Here is a 21,927-nt window from a genome sequence, read left to right on the forward strand (position 1 = left end):
GATGGGGTCAAAGTGAAGGATCATGATCATGCAGGAGTTTAAGCCCATGAATAGTGATGTCAAATAGGGGACAAATTAGAAGGGCTTCTCCTATAGCTGGTTGAAGAATGAAGCAGAACAGAAATGCTCCAGGACATCCCTGCAATAGATCACCTTGGTGTGAGGGCCAGTGTTAGGGTGTGAGTTGAGAAGCCAGGATAGAGTTGAGAGACCTGGCAACACCTGGTGACAGATTGGATCTGAAAAGGTGAGCAGTGGTGGAGTGAAGTTGTCTTTTCTATCCAACAACAAATGACTAATTCAATGACTTTCATCTTCATAAAATTCTTGTGAGCTGCTAAAGTCACTGTATAGAGCCATTGACAGTGAGGCTTGATAACAACAAGGGTGTGGATAACCAGGTGTATAGGTGGGCCTGGAGACATTTCCAAAGGCCTGATAGAACTTGAACATGAGGGTGCTTGCCTGCCAGCCCTGATGTGGCTCAGTTAGCTCCATGTGGAAAGGGCAGAGCTTGGGATCACAGAGCACTCAGGCTGAAGGGATGGGAAGGGCAGCCTGAAGAACTAACATTCTGCTATCTTGGGCCAGGGAGGCTGATCTACTGAATGACTTGCATACTCCACATAATAAAGACTTCTGGGTGTAGATGATCACCTACAACAGTAGTATCTTGGGCACCAATGATGCTTTTATGCTTTCCTAAAGTAGCCTGACCCTGCTGCTCTAACTGATGCTAGAGTCAGGTGGTTCACCACTTGGCTCCTGTTGCTCTCACAGCAGTACGCCCATCCCTTTATTATACTTGTTCATGATATTGCATTTGAATGGTCTATTTATGTCTGTGAATTCTTCAAGGGCAAAATCTGACCTTAAGTAGCTGTCTATCCCCAGTAAGTTGCCCAGCATAAGAAAGTACTCAATGTATGTTGAATTGAATACTTTTCTCTAATGAGATACTATGTCTTGTTGGTGAAAAACATCATGTACCATCAAGATAGTTGTCATTATCAATGATAAATTAAATTGCTAGTACACACTATAGACCAGCAGGATCCAACGCATATGCCAATCATCTAGTCAGGAAGTTGGCAGCCTACCTGTGATACTTGGACTGTCCCTGTGATTGTACACACAATGGTTGACACTTAGAAGGCTTTCCGTAAATGAAGGAATGAATGAACACCTTCATTTGGCAACCAAGAAGTGCTGATTCACTCTGCCCTCAGAAACTCTGTCATCCAGTGTTCCTTCATGCATCCAACAAATATGTATTGAAGTCCTACTGTGTGTAAGGCACTATTATAGGTGTTAAGGACATAGCACTGAATAAAACAGGTAATGTCCTTGCTCTTATCAGCTCTCATTCTAATCCCTGAATATATACAATAAACAGGAAAAGATAAAGTATATTTCTTTGGCGATAGGTACCATGGAGAGAAGTAAAACCAGGAAAGGGAGGAAAGAGTCCAATTGAACTATTAAGTGTATGGGTTTGGAAGTCAAATGGACCTGAGGATAACTTTTGTTCTGCCATCTGGTAATCCTGTAATTTCTGGGTGAGTGACCTAACACCTCAGCCTTAATTTCCACATCCATAAATGCAGAATCATGACACCTATCTCATAGCATTGTTATAAGCATGAAATGAAAATGTAGGGCAGCCCCGGTGGTGCAGCGGTTTAGTGCTGCCTGCAGCCTGGGGTGTGATCCTGGAGACACGGGATCGAGTGCCACATCAGGCTTCCTGGGTGGAGCCTGCTTCTCCCTCTGCCTGTGTGTCTGCCTCTCTCTCTCTCTCTCTCTCTCTCTCTCTGTGTCTCTATGAATAAATAAATAAAATCTTTTAAAAAAATCTTGAAAAAAAAGAAAAAGAAAAAGTATATAATCCAGTCATATAGTGTTCAACAAAAGGGAATTGTTACTATTGTTTTTTCATTTATTAACGCTTTCTCACTCCTGACCCTATCTTAGGACCTATGTCTGGGATCTAGGCTAGTGCTTGGCACATAGGAAAGATAAATGTGGTATAATAATAGACATGTTAACAACATTCACAGAGTGCTTCTTCCGTATGAGGCTCTTTATAGCAGAGCCACATCACTTAGTCATTGTAACAGTCCTACAGGTGACTGCTGTCATTATCCCCATCTCATAGATCTGTGCCATGGAGAAGCTCAGTAAGTCACCTAGTAATGAGTGACAGTATTGGGATTTGATGCCAGAACTTGCACACTCAACCACCACATTTAACTGCTTACTGGCTCAGCATTGACTTTTTCCCTTGAGCACCACAACCCCATTTGAGTACATCATTCAGACAAGCAGGAACAGAACTATCAGCCCTCACTGGCCATTCTGGATTCCAGCATGGTGACTGCTTGAGCCCATCATATTCCCACACCCTCCAGCAGCAGCCCTACCTGTTATGTTGACCACGATGCTGCTGACCTTGGATATCCGGCTGGCTTCCACTTTGCATGTGTAATTGCCATTGTGCTCCGCCATGGCCATCACTGAGTAGGTGGCTTCGTTACCATGCCTCTTGTGTGCTACAATTGCCTTGTCCTTCTGGATTATGATTTCTGGAAATGCTTGGACCAGATGTGTCACTTGAATGGTGCACCTAATGTAGAGCTGATCTCCTTCTGTGATCACTCCTTCCGGGCTGACGTGGAATTTGGGATTAGAGAAGGATTCTACAAGAAGAGGATAAGCTGGTTGGACTCAGGCTCAAATCTGGACGAGAGGAAGAGGCACTTATATCCTCTCCCCTTTTTTAATCTTTTTTTCTTTTTTTTTGCCAATTACTGTCCTTCCTTATTAATTAAAAAAATTGAATCTTTCCTATCAAAAACCTTCTCTTAAGTTGCTCTAATGCTCCCTCCCATCTTACTCCTTAATAAGTTTCAGGTGTGAATCACGAAACTGAGATGCCAAAAGGAAAAAGATGGATAGGTTTGATTATACAGAGTTGAAACACTTCTGCTTGAAAAGCTTATAAAATAAAGACAAATGACAAACTTGGGCAAATATTTGCATAGTACTCAACAAAGAGTTAATGCCTTTAATTTATAAAGGACTCAAACAAATCAATCAGAAACAGTAAAAATGGGCCAAGTGCATACGAGCAGGCAGTTTATGGGGGGAAATGTAGTAATTGGTCAATCAACACAGAGAACATACTCGACCTCAGTAAAAACCAAAGAAATACAAATCACAAGAACAACAATATATCACTGTGCCTCAATTAGATTGACAAAAAATAATGAAAGTAGATAATACTCTGAGAGCAAGGTTGTGGGAAAATAAACACTAGCATCACTTTTGATGGACATGTTCAACCAATCTGAGGAGCGCTTTGGTAATACATATCATTATTTAAAATGCACAAACATTTGAATCAACAACTTGACTGCCAGGAATCAATGTCATAAATAATAATGAAATAAAATATTTGCAAAAGTACAAATGATAAGTGTGTGTATTCCAGGATTGTTTTAATAGCAAAAAATTAGGAAAATACCCAAATGTTTACCACTGGAAAAATAATGGTACTAGTAAATTATGGTACATACCTATAATAAGATTCTGAGGTACCACGAAAAAAAAAAAAGACCCACATCTGTATTCCTTGATACAGACAAAAGTTTGTAACATATTGATAAGTTAAGGAAAAGTTATAAAACAGTATGTTGGGCAGGTTGTGTTTTTTGTAAAAACAAAGAAAAACAAACAAAAATTGTGTGTGTGTGCATGAATGTATAAGCAGAACCAGTCTGGGACCTACAAGTGATTTTCTCTGAGCAGTGGTATTATGAATGATTGTCACTTTATCCTTTATATTGTGCCATATTTTCTGAAAACTGAACCCACACCATGTATTATAATCAGAAAAATATTATATATACATAATTTCATACCTGTATACACACACACACACACACACACACACACACAATGGGCAGAGGTGAAAATAGGTACCAAAAGCAGAAGGGTATTTACGACAAACTCTGAGGCTCCTATAGAAAAGACTTGAGGCTATCTGCACTAGAGTGTGCCTTCCCTTGACTCTTCTCGGCTCAGGAGTCCTTGTCCCATTCTGTGGGTTGCCTGTCCTGGAGCTCTCTTGATCCTGGATACACAGCCCCAGGCTTCCCTCTGCTATTGTCTTTCTCACTCCAGAGCACTCCTCCAGCCACCTTATTTATTTCTTATCTTGGTGATAAGGGGTGGGTAGAAGAGGGGAGTCTTTTCTCAAATGTGGGAGGCAAAGGCGGAGGACCTGAACCCCCTTCCCTCCCAATCCCCTCCAGACTCCACCTCCTGGTGTCTGACCCTGGCTTGAGGGTTGTTGGCTTAAAGCCATGGTTTCCAAGCTGCAGGTTACACAATGCATCATTTCACGGAGTCATGGCCAGTGTTTTAAAAAACTGAAATACAACCGAATAGAAAATGGCAAAATGCCTCATATATTACATATTATTTGAGAAACTTTTGTTTGGGAAATTTTACATGTACACACAAACACACATATACACACACATATATTTTAAACTATAAACATAGCCTTGAAGTGGTTAAGAACAGTCTTGAGAACAGAAGCCCAGCCAGAAGGCCCCAGCCCCCTTCCTGATTTCTGGGCTCTTTCTCCCCATCCCAAACCAGCAAGGCAGAAAGAGTGATAAAAAGGAGAGTAGGACTCTAACCCGTCACGGTGACCAGTTCACTCTTGATGGCTCTAGAGGTTTCCATGTGGGTCCCAGAAATGATCCTGGCTTGGCACTGGAAAAATATAACGTGGTCCTGTTCCTCCACTGTGAACTCCAGCATCATGAAATTCTGGTTGCGAGAAGTTTTTTCTCTTTTTTGCTTGAAACCTTTCGTATCTAGTCTGAGTTTTTCAATTGTGAAATATATCGGGGGCTTTTCCTCTGGGACAGAACAATTGACCTTCACGACCCCGCCTTCTATTGCCTCTTTCTTGTCCAGTGTCACTATGGGATCGGACACTCCTTTGGGGGAAGAGAAAGTCCATTAGTATCAGTTTGCTATAGCTATGCAAGCCTCCCTCAGCTGGGTTTCTGTGGTTGACCCATCTGAAGGTCTTCTGCTTTGTTCTTAGAACCCCAGTGCTACCTACCAGGTAGTTATTGAGCATGTTATGTGTCTAGAGCTATACCAGCTACTTTGAAAAATATGAAATACACTTAAGATGTGGTTGGTGCTTTCAAAGTTTATAAACCCATGGGGAAGACAAGTCTTCCCAGCTGATATAATTAAAGACAAAACAAAACAACTAGTATCTATTAGCATTACCGTGTGGTTGTTGTTAAAATTTATTGACTGCCAACCACAAGCTAGGATTGACTTTGTATCCATGACCTCATGTATGTAATTCTCATAATAAATATCCTGGGTGGGCATGAAAGATAAAATTGTGCCTATTTTTACAGATGAAGGTGAAGCTCAGAGAGGTTCAAGGTTCATCCAAAAACTCAGAGCCATCAATCCCCAGAACTGAGATTTGACTCCAGGTCTGTCTGACTCCAAAGCCAGAAGTTGGGGTGGGAGTGGGAGGTGGAGAGGGGAAGGATACATTGCCTTCCAGTTCAAAAAAACAAAGCTGAAAATAACTAAATATTAGAATGTATTGCAGAGATAATGAGTGATATAGCAGTCAGGAAAAAGGAAGGAGGCTCTCTTTGCCTGGGGGATCAGAGAGATTCTAGAAGGGATGTACTTGAGAGCAATCTTAGAGGAAGGGTGTTATTTGGATAGACAAGGTGGGATGGAGGCTAAGGACAGGCATTTCAGGGTGCTTGTGCATGGGAACTGCTTGTGTCAAGGAATGTGGGGGGCTTTTTGGGAGGGCCATCTAGAGCAAAGGAAATGGTAGGAGGAAAGGTACATTAGGTGGTGAGCCATCAGATGAGGAGGAACTAGGAGACTACATGTCTTGTTCAGGCTCTGTGATCTGGTGGTCATGAGCTCCATCTTAAGAGTCAGCAGACTATCTTGTACTGTGAACCTGCTACCTCCCCCAGTTGCTTATGACTCTTATGAATCTTTGTTTTGAGACACCCAGTTTGGAGATGATGGGCTGTCCTCTTGGGAAGGTGGCCAATACTGTGTTCATACCACTATTGTTACCTGTGGCTGCAGCTGTTTATGAAAGTACTGCCCTGCTTCATGCTGATCTCCCCAAGGGAAGGGATTGTGTCTTACTTACTGTTGGGTCCTCAGTCTGCCTCAGAATGGGACTCAATAAATGTGTAATTAATGAATGAATGGCCAACTTTGGAGTCCAAGAGATCTTGGCTCTAACCAGCTTTGCTTTGATGCAACTCCAAGGCATGAACATGCCATTCAACCTCTCTGAGCCTGTGTCTATCCCTGGAAATGGGGGGAACCACGTTTGGTTCCCAGCACTACTGCAGGGGTTAAATGAAATGTGTGTAAAGCACTTACAACCATTGACCTCATGAGGGCCTAAGAAGGTGGCAGTTCTTATCACTAGAAGTTACAATAGTGTGAATGACTGCTCTGATGACCAAAGTGAGCACAAAAATGCAAAAATGACATTATGGTGGCAGCTCTCAGGGAAGTACAGGGCTCACCTTGCTAACTCTATCCATTAAATCACTAAATTTTAAGAAAAATTACCCTAAGTTTCAAAAACCTGCCAGTACCTGTCTTTTCAACACTTCCCAAATCCAGCCCTGCCAATCTTTCATCACTCAAGTCAATGCTAGACCCATTGGTCCTGGCAGGCCCCATCCTCAGTGAAGATGGAGAAAGGCTGGGCTTCATCCCTGTGGCTGTTGTTGCCCCTGGTGACACAAAGAGATGTCCAGCCAGCTGTGCCCCCGACTGTCTGTTTGACACCCACAGAACTGGCCCTGGGGGAGGATGATGATGTCATGTCCTCCCATGTGAGCCTCAAGGACTGACCAAAAAAGTGGCCAGAGATTGTGTGCTCATGAAAGAACAATACACCTGAGTACTTTCCCACTGGTTTTCCCTGCTTCTTGTATGCTGAAAGAACTATCCCTTCCTAAGGATGGCCTGGCCAAGCCCCTCGAACATTCATTCATTCAGTACTTGCTTACTGAGCACACTTCGCTGCTATAACAGTTAATCTTCAAAACCAAATGAACTTCAGGGGTATGTGTAGCTACCTAGTAATCTCTATTTTAGAGACAGGGATGAAGATTCCAAAGATTGGGGAATTTGATTGAGGGGCACTCTGCCGGGATACTTCGTGCTCTTTCTTAGCCTCTGCTCTTCCACTCACGCTACACTCCACTTCACCATCAAGCAAACTCCTACTCGATCTTCTATATCTGGAGCCAATGTTCCTTCTCCAGGAAGCCATCTTTAACTTCTCCAGGAGGAATGCTTTCCTCTCACCTTTGTGTTCCCACAGCACTCAGATCACAGGAGTATTGGACTATAATGATTTTTGTAAATGTCTCTCTTCCCCACCAGACAGTAAGTGCCCCTAGAGGTGGCCTCCACCTGATGCATTTTTAGGTCTTGCAACTGGTCTTCTTCCTGACTGGCAGCCTTGGGAAATGCTTCTTAAAGGAGTAAATCAATGAGTGGATGGATGGAATCCTGTATCTCTGAACCCAAATTCCCCATGATTTCCCTCGTTTCTCCATTTGTACTTCCCTTTATCATTTGCTTGATTTATTCCATGACCGTTTATTGTCTGCTATGAGCCAGATTCTTTGTTTGAGATTTTAAAAATGGACCAAACACCGTCTCTTTCCTTGTGACTTCATAGTCCAAAAAAGCAGATCAATGTGTGCGAAACACTTGCAATGCAGTGAAATAGCAATTGTCATTTATTGGGAATTTATTATGTGCTGGAAATGATACTGAGCACTTTACTGAGAGATGTCTTTTAATTCTCCCAATAACGCCCTGAGCTGGGCATTACTATTACTTCCATTCCACTGATGAGAATTTTAAAATTTAGAGAGGCCTCCAGGCAGAGTGACTGCAGCATCCAGTGTCAATACTCAGCCTATGGGCTTTTATACAAATACTAGTATATACCGAGACTACCTAAGAGCTATGAGGATGGGGACCCTGGGGGCAATTGGTTTTGCTTGGTAACACGTCAGAGAAGAGTTGAGTTGAGTCTTGAAGGAGGAATAGCAGTTCACAAGGAGAGGAGAAGAAGGGTATTCCCAGGAGAAAGACTAGTATATGCAAAGGCAAGGAGATGAGAAATAACCTGGCATATTAGGAACATGTCTAACGCTGACATTTTCAGGTTAGGACAACGCCACGCAGAGGAGTAGGAAGGGTAGGTCCAGGGTTACCAACCATTCAGTTACTATTCTTGCTACCATATGTGCTATCCTGCATCTGTTTGAGCTACGTTCAGATGCAGGGACTCACCTTTCACCCACACCTGGTACTCCGAGGTGGTTTTCTCCTTGTTGTTCAGAATCACGGTGCATTTATATGTCCCTGCATCATAGACCCGGGCTCGGGGAATAAAATAACTCTCAGTGTTCTCCACGGAGGAGACATTGTGAAATAGCACATCATCCTTATAGAACAGCACCCAGTGCTGAGGCTTGATATGAGAGGTGGTGCTGATGTCTACGATGCATTGCAAGGTCATGTTCTCCCCATTTTGCACCTCTTCTCCTGGTAGGATCTCCATGTGGATGTGGTTGATGGTGAACGCTAAATGCCAAGGAAGGAGAGCAGACACACCTGTTATCTCAGAAACATCATCCTGGTGTCCTTTACCACGTCAAATCGGTATGAGCGCACCCTCTTCAGTGTAGCATCCAGGGGTCCCCATGCCCACAGGGACCAGGCAGGCGATGGCTGTGTGTGGTCCCCATTCTCAAAGAGGCTATCTCTTCAGCATCAGGATCTGGGATTGAGAGCTACTGTGTCTGCCATGATCTGTGAGCCTCCCGTCTCATCGACTTCCATGAAGCGTGAATAAAACAATCAGATATTATAAACATTTCATTTAAATTTTTGAGTGCCTAGTATAGCCAAATGTTTCAAAATCCCCAAAGGCAGATGATATGATGTCTATGTGAAAACCCCAAAGAGCCCACAGATAGGTTATTTGAAATAATGCAAGCTTAGAAAGGTGGATGGAGGGGCACCTAGGGGGCTCAGTTGGCTAAGCATCTGCCTTCAGCTCAGGTCATAATCTCAGGGTCCTGGATTGAGCCCTGCATCAGGCTCCCTGCTGGGCAGGGATTCTGCTTCTCCCTCTCCCTCTGTCTCCTCCTCAACTGGTCATTCTCTCTCTCTCTCTCTCTCTCTCTCTCTCAAATAAATAAAATCTTTTTTTAAAAAAAGTGGATGGATATAATTAATATTAAAAAATTAGGATACTGGTCATTTCTGAAGGGAAGAAGGGGATAGGATCAGGAATACATAGAAAGATACAGAGATGTTCTAATTTCTCCTCTTGCAGAAGTAATCACTGATTTTAGTTTCTTCCAGCTAGTCTTTACACATCTCTAAGCAAATACAAAGTCTTACTCTCCTCCCCACCACCCCTGCCACGCCCATGCCCCCACTCTCCAATCTTTTACACGAGAGGTAGATCTTCATCTACAAAGTTTGGCACCTAAACTGAAGTTTATATGGCCCATGAGGACTTCAGGGGACAGAGATAGTGTGCGACTGTGGCCACCAGGTATTATAAAGGCAAAACAAGGTCACATGGCTTAAGTAAGGCTCCTAAAGATGTATTCTTATCAGACACATCAAACAGAAAAATATTCATGGATTATGCTTGATGAATGTACATTTATTGGGTCTCCTACATATCCTGAACCTCCTTAGCCTTGAACAGAGGAAGATCTTCAGAAACCTGCATTCTTGAATTACTTTACTATGGGCCCCCATTGACTTGTGTTAACCAAATTAAGTTTGGCACTCTCTCAAAGGATGCTCTTAGGCAGGGACTGAACTGTGTCCCCCCCCCCCCCCCCCCGCATACACATCCACAACATTCATATATTGAGAACCTAACCCCTAGGACTTTAGAATGTGACTATGCTTGAACATATGGCCTTCAAAGAGGTAATTAAGTTAAAATTGCCTCTAATCCATCTGACTGGTGTCCATATAAGAAGAAATCTGGAGAAAGAGAGACCAGGGACATGAGCATAGAGGGAATGACCATATGAGAACACAGCAAGAGGGATACCAGGCTCCCCTCTGAGCAGGGATTCTCGATGATGAGGGGCTTGATCCCAGGAGCCCCGGATCATGACCTGAGCAGAAGGCAGATTAACTGACTGAGCCACCCAGGTGCCCCTGGGATGAATTTCTGTGTGCTAAAAGACCCATAGTTTTATTGGCCTGCCCCTACTTTGTCACTCTGATTTTCTCCTTTATTTTCTCCTATTAAACAACAATATGTAATTTTTACAAGTGGTCCCAAAACATTTTTCAAATAAGAAAAGGTACAGCTAGCTAGCTGGCCAGAAATACTGGCAAAGATGATCTGTCTTTCTTTCTCTTTTAATAAGGTCAAATCTTTCTGAACAATTTAGAATTTGATTTGTCTATAATATGTCTCAGGTTTTAAAATGAATACAACAGTCCCCACCTGTCCCTTTCTGAGCAATTAGTTTAAGGAAAAATGGCATCTGACCAGTCCGCAGGATGAAACAAGGTGATTGTTTAAACAAAAGTTATTTCCTATAGTATTAATCTTTATAATTCCCTTTTTGTCTCTTCTATTCCTTACTAGTTCCTGGTCTGAGGAGTCTACTTGGTGAGCTCTTCAGAACAAAGTTTCTTTGGACCATATTCAATTTCCCATCAATTAATATGATCCCTTCTCAGGTAGGGACTGGCAATCTCACTCCCCCTTCAGTACCTCCTCATCTTAAACCATGCTGTTTCACACAGTGATTCTAACAGGAGAAGAAAGTAGGTGCAGAGCCAGATTGCCTAGGTCAAATCCCATCGCTGTTCACAAACTGCGTGGCTTTGGCAAGTTCCTGAACTCTGAGCCTCATTTGGCTCATCCATACAATGGACATAATGATACTAAGTATAAATGGAGCCCGAGTTTAAGTACTAGGAACACATTCCAGTACCTGGAATAGATGAAGTGCTTAAGAGATGTTAGCTGGGTTCTGTCAATCACAGATACAAAGCCAAACTTGAGTCTTGAGTGCTCTAACACCTCATATCCACTCCCTATTTCTAGCAAACTTTTTTCAAAAGAAAACCAATTCTTCATTTTCTAGGTTAATTACAGTGACTTCTCCAGACTCCCCGGGTTAATCACCCACTATGTCATCAACCTGGATGAAGTGCACACCCGTGGCTGGCTGGTCAGGCCCCAGATTGGGAGGCAGACCTGGGTACAGGAAGAAAGCCAGTCAGGCATGCCTGGGGTACATAGCCATTAGCTGGGTGATGCTGGGAGTTCCTTAACCCCTCTAAGCTACCACTTCTCCTACTATAAAATGGGAACACTCGTATCTGCCTTCCCTTGTAGTTGAACAATGACTGAGCCAAGGTGGCCAAGAGCATTGAAGGGGTAGAGTGTATCCTGCCCAATGCCTGACCCCTGGCTGATGACATTCCCTTCCCTCTTCCTTAGACTCATCATTCAGTTGACATTCCAGGGGGCTTCCCTGTGCCAGGCATTGCACCTAATACTGGAGGTTCAGAGAAGAGTGGGATCAGCACAGTCTTTGCCCCTTTGGAGCTCACCGCCTGTTGACCCAATTCCTCTCTATTGCAGGCCCTCCAGGCTTAGCACCATCCCTGCCCGGGTCTCTGATTGACCAGACCTAATTCATATCGTTTTTACAGGAGCCCTAAAGGAAACTTGGATAAAGCTTCAGGTGGTGGTTTTTTAGAGAGGATGATATCCACTAGCACAGGCACTTTTGCCAATTTGTTTTTTCTAAGCAAACAAACACACATCTGCTTAATAAATCAACTCAACTGATTCGCTGGAAGAAACATCACACTCCCATGTCCAGCTGCAACAGACAGGGGAGAAGAAAGGAAGGCAAAATGGAAGAAGGAAAAGCATTTTATGAAATTTGTCAGTAATTTTATTGTAAATGTATGAAACCCAGCTCTTTGATGAACACAAACCCTCATTGACACAATGCAACAAAAAGCAGTGGCACAGCTTTTAATACCACAACCACCGCCACCTCCAGCACCACCACCGTTGTGGTAGACAGCCTTCAAATGGCCCCCAGTGAGGCTTGCCTTCTGGTATTCACATCAGCATGTAATCCCTTCCCACATCATCCCAGGGTTGGTTTTGCAACCAAAAATACCGAAGTATTGGTTTGTTGCTTCTGAAATTAGGTTATAAAAGACGTTGCAACTTTTGTCTTGAACACTTCTCCTTTTTCAGGATCACTCATTCTGTGCAGTCATGAGCATCCCTCTGGAAAGGCCCATATGGTGAGGAACAGTCGAATGACTGAGCTTAAAGGCAAATCCCCTCAGTCTCCAACAAGCCCTCCATTCACTGTAATCCTGACCAGTATTCTATGGGCAACTGCCTGACAGGCCTGGAGCCAGAACTCCCAGATTCTTAACTCTTGGAAGCTGTGAGGTAATAAATTATTATCTTAAGCCACTAAACTTGGCGGGTAATTTGTTAGGCAGCAATATACCACCCAACTGATCTTCAAAAATTTATTATTAAGATAATGTAGAAAACATTGTCCTCTTTGTGAATCAACTGTTCAGGAACAGCCACGCTGGATTACCATGTACAGGTCTCACTATTTACACAATAGAGTGAGTGTGCACACCTGGGCCCCCTGGAGGTTCATGAATGGGCAGTAGGAGGCCCCTGAACCATCTACAAGTATAGGCAAGTATGCATTTTTTATGGGAGGGGTGGGAAGGTGGAGAGGATCCACAGCTTTCTTTTCTGAGCCCCAAATATTCAGAACCATTGTGATGAAAGTTTGGAGTTAGGCAGCAGCCTAAAGAGGTCAGATCTTTTTAAGCTGGACAGATGAAGGCTGATGGAGGGGGGTCCACAGTAACAAAGTCATCACAGCACAGATAAGGCCCCTATGCACCATTGTGCCAAATCCCCAGACCTTAAAGGAAGGGGCCTGCTTCCCTGTACCTCAAGCCACCATCAGCGGATGCTGATGCTCCTTGGGAAGATGAGGCATCATGACTCAGCCAGCCTCTTGGCCAACCTGGAAATGACTCAGAAAGGGGGGAAGAGAGCCTCCCGCCCCTGCCCACCCATCATTGTCAGGAAAATCACAGGGAGCCAGTAAGCACAGAGCCCCTCATGAACTCTGGTGCTCAGCAGAGAATGTGCTGACCCATCTCATCTGAATCTCAAGTCTGTCCAAGTTCAGTTTGGGTTCCCTTCAGTGAAGCATTTACTGAGTACCTGTGTCAGATGCTGGGATTACAAGGTAAATAAGAAATAATCCCTGGAGTCCTAAATCATACAGCTGGTAGGGATCCAGATAACTGAAGTACAATGCAATCCACACCAAGAGGGAGAGTGGCTCAGGAGAGGCAAAGGAAATTCTGCTTCATCTTCACCTAGGAAGTGGCCTCTGGACCAGCCTTGGACAAGGCCAAGAACATGTGGTGGGATGCTCCGGGTACAACAGCGTGTACCAGGCACAGGGGCGTGAGAAATCATAGGTTTGATATTTTCACGGTGAGCATCTTTGCTGCAAGCATTTTCACTGCATGACTATTTGCTGTAAGCCGTTTTGCCATAAAAGAGAAAATCACAAAATATAAAAGAGGGACATTCATTAAAGAGGACAATGAGTAATGGAAAATGAGTAACAAAATTAGAAAGCTACTGTAAACTACAAAATAATCGAATACATTCAAAATGTGTGTAGATTCATGGCAATTCTATGCAAATAACTGATTGTATTTTATGGATTGTACCTAAGCACATGTCTCCAAATCTTTCGTTCATAGAATTATGCTTTTTTTTTTCTTGTTGATGGATCTCTCTCTTCTTTTTTTTTTTTTTTTTTTTTTTTACTGAAGTTCCTTCCTCATTAAGAGAGGTATAGTTCTAGGGTACCTGTCTGGCTCAGTCAGTGGAGCTTTTGACTCCTGATCTCAGCGTCATGAGTTCAAGCCCCACATTAGGTGTAGAGATTACTTAAAAATAAAATCTTAAGGCATGCCTGGGTGGCTCAGTGGTTGAGCATCTGCCTTTGGCTCAGGTCTGATCCTAGGGTTCTGGGATCGAGTCCCACATCAGGTTTCACTCAGGGAGCCTGCTTCTCCCTCTGCCTGTGTCTCTGCCTCTCTCTGTGTCTCTCATGAATAAATAAATAAAATCTTTAAAATAAATAAAATCTTAAAAAAAATACAAACAAAAAAGAAGTAGTTTCCAAAGACTAGAATGCATATTTGTAACAGAACTTTGTACTACATTGTGAAGGTGTTACCGCCTCCTACACTGTTGTTTGTTCTTGGCATACTGTCACATGTCCACAGATAGATGTTCCAAAGTTCCATGGGAAATGTGAGTTCAAAACTCTGCACCACTGTGTAGACCACATGAGGACTAAGATTGAAATAATACAAAAATGGAGCACATGTCAACAGAGAAATGAAACCAAACTCAACCAGTTGATAAAACCAACAAAATGTCAACCAGTTATTTAATTTTTCAAGGCAAAATTGCCTTACAGCCTATTAGTTATGCAATGAAAATGCTTACAACAAAAATATTCATGGCAAAACTACCTAGAACCAAGAAATCAATGCATTCTGGGCATGTGCAGTTACAGGAACCAGACTGTGGGGCCTGAGGGGGCAGGTGGGTCAGGTAGAAGGTGCCAGAAACAGAGGGCCAAGCTGGGCCTGCCTAAGGGTATTTGGGTGGGGTATGGGAAGGAGGTGACAGGATGACACCTGAGCTTTAAAAAGATCACTAAGGGCTGGCGGGAGAGACATCCCAGACCATGTGGTTCAGGTGATAGCCCAGGAAGGACTGGTAGAAGGGGTAGACTGGAGAACACCAAGGAAGAGGGTCCAGAAGGCCAAGAAAGGAGGCTTCAAGCAGAGGCAGCACAAGGGTCCGGATAGCTATGGGCTGTGAATGTTCATGGCATTTGTTTATTACAAGGTCCTTGATGACCCCTTAGTGAGAAAATTCTAGTGGCAGGGAGGTGTGGGGGCTAAAGCCAGGGTCCTAAGTGAGGGCAGACTGAGAGGTGGGGCAGGAGAGACGACAGCTATAAACCAGCCTTGAGAGAAATTTGAGGAACAGAGTGGATACACAGAGGGACACAAGATAATGGAAGGAGGTGGGTTGTTCATGATTTTTCTTTTTCCTATAAGAACAAGAGCTACCCATTGTGTTCGTAGACAGAGGAGAAAGAGCCAAAAGGGGGTGGGGGATAGAGATACTAAAAGTGGGGTGGGGGCTGAATAAATGATAGAGCGAGATTGGGGCGGGAATGCTGTGGGTGATGGGCTCAGAGCCCAGGTGGACGGACTGGCCCCCTGATACCTCTGAAGCTGGGAGGGAAGCTGGAAGGATGGGTGGGGAGGCAGATAAGCCTGCAGCTGGGGCAGGGCGGGAAATAGAGGGAGTTTCCCTCCAGACAGCAGTGTTTTCTAAGTGAAGATGAAGCTAAGGTCATCTGCTGAGGCAAGAGGGCTGGGGTTGGGTGGGGGAGCCTGGGATAAAAGGAAGAGAAAGAAAGGGCCAAGGCTAACCCAGGACCTCCATCACAGAGCAGGCGATGTGGGGCCAGCCGGCAGATTATACATGTTAACGTGTCATCAGCATGATCTTGGGTGACCGGAGGAATGGGAGACTTGGTCCTAGCCCCCATGCTGCTAACACCCAGTTGACCACATGCAGGTACCTCATGGTTTCTGTGCCTCAATTTCCTCAAGTGTAAAACAAGGTGGAGGCCCGAGGAAGCAGCGAGAGAGGCTTTCTGCTCCAAGTCCTGCTGTTCTGAGGTCTTCCCTGGAGGTACAAAGGCCTTTCTCCAGGGGCCCTGGGAAAGGAGCAATTTACTTCCATGTGAGGTGGGGAAGGTGGGAGAGACTGGAGGTCCTGGGAAGCAGAGGCCCAGCAGCCTGTGTGTTTGTAGAGTGTGGTATGGATGGTAGCTGGGGTATGTGGGCAGCGTGGACAGACCGGGTGACGCACGGACCGTGATCATGAAGGATTGTGAAGGGCTAGGACCAAATAGTAAACTATTGTTAGTCATCATATGCCTCCTTTTATCTAATCTTATCCTCATACCAACTCTGTGGGATCAATTCTCTTATCATCCCCATTTTACAGATTGGGAAAAAGGCTCAAAGGGGCAAAGTGAAGGCCGCTCTAAAGATCTAAGTTTGGCCTGTGGCCCTAGACACAGAGCCATATTCCAGACAGCAGAGGTTCTAATGCTGATGCCCTGCTAACTGGCTCTCACTTGGTCCAGTTGGTTATTTCTCTGAGGCACAGAGACATCACTGGTTTAGTAGGATACTGACCAAGATAGTGGATATAAAGCTTCCACCGGTTGCCATGGGGGTCACATGCCCGCCAAAGCACATGGACACTGGGGTAGGAGACCAGCAGACTGGCTTTGCTCATGGTCTCTCTAGGGAGCCACTGCTTAAAGCTTGGACTCAGCAAACCAGCATCATCCATGTACATCATCTCCAAAGAGCTATACAACTGTCCATAACCCAGTCACCCCCATTCTTTTGTGAAGTAAAGTGACTTCTGATAAGGGGAATCCTGGGCAGCCCCGGTAGCCCAGTGGTTTAGCGTCGCCTTCGGCCCGGGGTGTGATCCTGGAGACCCAGGATCGAGTCCCATGTTGGGCTCCCTGCATGGAGCCTGCTTCTCCCTCTGCCTGTGTCTCTGCCTCTCTCTGTGTCTCTCTCTCTGTGTCATGAATAAAGAAAGAAAGAAAGAAATCTTTAAAAAAAAAAAAAAAGATAAGGGGAATCCTATTCTGTGGGCGCTTAGTTAGCCCCCAGACACAGCTGAGCATCTTATCTTAAAGATTCAAAATTAGCTCTAAAATGGATGATAAACCAGACTTTAAAGATAGGTAAAAGACCTGCCGCCCCCTCCCTGCCAGCTTTGCACAAGCGCAAAATATTAGAGATGTAATCATGGCCTCACAGGTCAATGGGAAATGAAATCCAATTACCTGTTTTAGATCATTTAAAGGAAAAAGTCATAAGAACAATTTAAATTATGCTCTGTCCTCCTGAATCTAAACAGATTAATTACCTCTCATTTGTGATTAAAAACAATGGGGGATGGAGAATATGAAAATAAGACATTTATGGTAAAAAAAAAAAAAACAACAACAACAAATTATGGAACCACTCCTTTTTTTCACTTCCCCAATCCAAACAAGTATCAATTCACTAGTTTCTAGAAAAAAATCATATGCAACTTCTAGAACATGCTGATTAGAATTTGGCTTAGAACAAGTGTTTTATTCTAAAAGCCTTCTAAAAATGCCAGAAGGGAGTAAACTTTAGCTCCGAATTAGAATGTTTTTCTCAGTTGTTATAAACATTAAACCCAAGCAATTTGATGTGAGTTGTAAGAATCATGAAAAGACACAGGGAAGATAAGTAGAAACTTTACAACTTACAGTTTTCTTGTCCTTCAAGGCTTGGACCTGGAAACAACAGAAGAAATATGTTGATGTCATTAGCTTCGATTCTCGTGAAGTTTAAGTAATGTGGGAAGAGAATAAAAACTCACAAAGTAGGAGTATCAGCAGAGCTCCTAGCCACATCTTGCCCTCTTGGGTCCACTCCAGTTGCATCTTGAGAGTGAACTTCGGGCAGTTAGTTCTGCCTTTGGGCCATGCCCCTGGGGCAGAAGGCACTTCCCACGTGGCCCAGATAAATCCGCCCTGTGAAAGTAGAGAAACCACTCTGGTAACTTCTCCCGGCGCCACAGAGAGAGACAGGCTCTAGTGCTTGGTCAGGTAATGGCGGCCATTGCTAGGAACTGGGAACAATGAAGCATGGGCCAGCCTGATATCTCCTCAGGAAATGACTGGCCTTCCTGAGGGACCACTGAACGCAGACTCTTTGTTTTAAAGGCACAAGTGACATTTGCCTTTCATGCCCCTGACCACCCCCCCCCCTACTTGTCTCACCTGGATTTGGAGCCCCTTCTCATGGCAGGGTGAGAGTTCTTTCCCCTTTCCATCCTCTATCCAAAGGACACCCAACGAGATCTCTTGATTTTTTCCTGGGCGCATCTCCCCCACCTCTCACCCTCCCAACCCTGCCGCTCAGGGGCCTCTTTCCACACAGTGTAAGTCTGGACCTCCTGCCTTCCCTGGCAATGCTATAGGACAGGGCTGACTTTTCCAGAAAACTGCAGGTTCATCAGACAGACCTGCTGCCTTGGCAAACTCAGCTTGGAACTTGCTGTACCCAGGAGGCTCTCCCTGGCTTCTGCAGTTGGTTTTAGTGTGGATAAAGGCAACCCTACGAGATCTGCATGCTTTCTGGTGGGCCCCTCTAGCCTGTACCTTTATTTTTTATTTTTTAAGTAGGCTGGGGCTTAAACTCATGACCCTGGGATTTGAGTCAGCCAGGCCCCCCAGGTTATACCTTTAAATATACACAGTATATCAGGTCATTGGGTGCTTCCTAACATAAATATCAGTTCTTTTCACTCCCCTGCTTGAAATTGTGATAGCTCCCTACTGCCCTCCACAGAAAGTCTGTTTACAATCCTCCACAATTCAGCAGCTGCTTACCTCTCCAGCCAGGTCTCTCACCAATTCTTTCCTGGCCCTTACATTCTGATTGCTATTATTTATAGTTCCCATCACATGTCTGTGCCTTTGTCTATGCTGTTCTCCTGCCTGGAGGACTCTTCCCTCTCTCCTTTTCTGGCCTATTCCTACCCACTCATTGTAACTCAGTTTAGGCATCCACTCTTCCAGAATTCTCTCCTGTCTCCCCCACACTGAGCTGCCCTTCCTCTGCATTCCCCTCTGCATTCCTCACCTCCCTAGTCTTCCGTCTGTGAGACACCTTCTACAGAGTGTCATAATGGCCTGTCCTCCCCCAAGTGGACTGCTGCCTGCATGACGACAGGGACAGTGTGTGGTACCTAGTAGATGATCAGAGAAGGCTCAGTGGGTTAAGCGATCTACTCTTGATTGTGGCTCAGGTCATGGTCTCAGGGTCGTGAGATCAAGCCACGCATCGGCTCCACGTTCAGCTGCTTGGGATTCTTCTCTCTCTGCCTCACCTTCTGCCCCTCTCCCTGCCTCGTGGGTGCTCTCCCTCTCTCTCTTTCTAAAAACAAAAACAAAAACATGTTTGTAGAGTAGATGATTGGGTGAATGAAGATAAGTTAACAATATTGTCTGAATTAGATTATTACTTCCTTGAGGTCAGAGAGCAGTAAATGCTACCCTCTGATACTGCCACCAGTAAAGCTAAGTCAGATTGGAATGGGTAACCAAAGAATTCTCTGTCGTAGGGCAAATACCCAGAAGTGATGGTTTCCAGCTAGAAGACAACTCCTCTCTGATCTATGGTTCAGTGGAAGTTGTGAGAAGAGCTATTGAAGAGCCATGCAGCATAAAATAATTTTTTCTATTGTTTCATTTATTGGTGTTGTTTTGTATTCTTTATTCCCCACTGTAAACTCTCTTCTTCCATAACTGCTGGAAATCACCCCCACCCATCTGCCAAATTTCTATTTGGCAAGAAAAAAGAAACACCATGAGTCCTAAAACAGACATTGGCTTCAAAGATAACTTTCACATACCGTAGAGTAACCAACTTTTACTTCTTAAAGTAAACGTTCAAGCAATGGTGGTGAATGCCCCACCCGATGCCCCTAAATCCCAAAGTAAACTTCTAAGCCTTAGTCATTGTTTCCTATACAATGCTAATAGTTTTAGAATGCCATGAGAAAATAAAACTTCATTTCAAAATAAGTGTTAGTATTTTAAAAGAAAAGTAGAAAAAAACTGTATCCCTTCACTCACACCACCTACCCAGAATAAATTTCAAATGGACCAACCATCTGAAAGTACAAATGAAACCACAGGAGTTCTAGAAGAGAACATGAAAGAATCCCTCATGACCCTGGAATGGCGAAGGCTAGTTGAACTCTGATTTTAACCAGAAATTATAAAAGACAAATTATACTCCACGAAAACAAGAGTTCTACTCCCTCCACCCCCCAAAAGAAATTTCAGTCAAGAGAAAAAAACGCAAACTGGAAAAAACATTTGCGGTTTACATTATAGACAAAGAGCTAACCTATATAACATGTAAACTAATATGTAAGCCCTGTAATATCCACCCCACAACCCACCATCCCTCATTGCAAACACCTGCTTTCCGTCATTATAGGCTCATTTGCATTCATAGAATTTTTTAAAAATGGAATTATACAGTACGTACTTTGGGGCGGTGTCTATCTTCTTTCAATCAGCATAATCAAATATTAATTTCTTTTGATCACTGAGTAGGTATTTCATCACATGAATTTATCACGGTTTATCATTATTTGTTAATGAACATTTGGGGTTGTTTCCAATTTTGAGCCAATAGAGAGAACTGCTGTGAACAGGCCTTTGTATGGACATACACTTTCATTTCTCTTGGGTAAATTCCCAGGAGCAGGATGCCTCGATTGGATAGTAGGTGTACGTTTAATATTTCAAGAAACTGCCAAATTGTCCTCCAAAGTGGCTACACCATTTGACATCCCTGCCAGCGATGTATGAGAGTCCCGGTTTCTTCACGTGTGACCATGGCAGGTCCTTGGGATCTCCAAGCAACAGAGAGGCCAAACTGGAAGTTCCAGATGAGGGTTTTATTGGGGCTTATGTTAGAGCTCAAGGGAGACAGCACAAAGGAAAGGGCCCCTCATGCTGGCTCTCTGAACAAAGGTCAGGGAAATTTTGTAAAGAGGCTGAGGCGGAAAATGAGTGCCAGTAACACGTAAAGGCCGGAGAGATGCAGGCAGTTAGGTACACAGGGCAGTGGACAGGATGTGCTTTGTCATGCATCGTTGTCTCTTTGGCATATTAAGTCTCCACCGGGGTGTGATTTTTAGTACTATGATGAGGAGGAAGTCGGTGAAAGTTCAGCACTGGGGCCCACCTTAGCACAGACTGGTTGGATTCAGTCTTCACCAGTCTTGGTAGTGGAGTCCCTCCTATGGTGAGCACACTAACCGGGTCTCCTTTTAGGACTGTGAGTAAGAGCTGGGTAAGCCATGCTGAGGAATCTCCCGAACAAGTCTGATTTTCATGTTAATTGTAAGTGTAAAATTTCCTCTTGCAAGGGAAACCTAGATTGCTTTGCTTTTTCTGTGAGGAGGTGATATTCCACTTAAACATTCCAACCCTGAAAGCTCAAATGGCACAAGCAATTTTCACTTTTGACATTAAACTTTTTTATAACGTAAGTGCATGGCAAAAGGCTATGTAACCGTCTTACACTTTAAGACAAATATTCTTTTATTTCTGTTAAGCTGACTATACAATTAAGGTTCCCCAGGCAACCAACTTTTGCTTATAACTACAATTTAATTTCACATTAACAAAACACAGACGGTGAAAAGACAACTTTGTGAAGATCTAAATACAATAATAAATAAAATAATTTATACAAGAAAGAAAACAAACAAACCTGCATCCACGTTCCTGTAAGATTCACTAGTTGACAGGCACAGGGGTTCAACCACCAAGAAACGCTGGACTTTGCCCTCTGGCTGGAGGGCATTGGAGTCCAGCCCTGCTCTATCTCAATTTGGACTGTTCTAGATCCTCACCTTTCCCTTATGAATTTTAAAATCCAATTCTTGGGTTGCGTGGGTGGCTCAGTGGTTGAGCATCTGCCTTCAGGTCAAGTTGTGATCCCGGGGTCCTGGGAGCCCGGGATCACATCCTGACATCG

The 21,927-nt window shown here is 44.0% G+C and overlaps 1 protein-coding gene across 6 annotated transcripts in view; it reads right to left on the minus strand.

Moving 5' to 3' along the window:
- Positions 1-21,784, minus strand: part of PECAM1 (platelet and endothelial cell adhesion molecule 1) — a 56,950-nt gene extending 35,166 nt beyond the window's left edge. For 5 of the 6 annotated variants that reach the window (XM_055318436.1, XM_055318429.1, XM_055318421.1 and 2 more), the window contains exons 1-6: positions 21,661-21,768; positions 17,741-17,894; positions 17,628-17,654; positions 8,416-8,709; positions 4,710-5,015; positions 2,424-2,699 (exon numbers count right to left, since the gene is read on the minus strand). In XM_055318436.1, coding sequence (XP_055174411.1) covers positions 2,424-2,699; positions 4,710-5,015; positions 8,416-8,709; positions 17,628-17,654; positions 17,741-17,894; positions 21,661-21,753 — 1,150 coding nt within the window. In that variant the 5' untranslated portion in view covers positions 21,754-21,768. Of the gene's footprint in view, positions 1-2,423; positions 2,700-4,709; positions 5,016-8,415; positions 8,710-17,627; positions 17,655-17,740; positions 17,895-19,114; positions 19,303-21,660 lie in introns of all 6 variants that reach the window. The other variant, XM_055318444.1, reaches the window with a different exon arrangement.
- Between the last annotated feature and the right edge of the window lie 143 nt (positions 21,785-21,927).

This window comes from Nyctereutes procyonoides, unplaced genomic scaffold, assembly GCF_905146905.1.
Source record: "Nyctereutes procyonoides isolate TBG_1078 unplaced genomic scaffold, NYPRO_anot_genome, whole genome shotgun sequence".
Taxonomy (NCBI): Eukaryota; Metazoa; Chordata; class Mammalia; order Carnivora; family Canidae; genus Nyctereutes; species Nyctereutes procyonoides.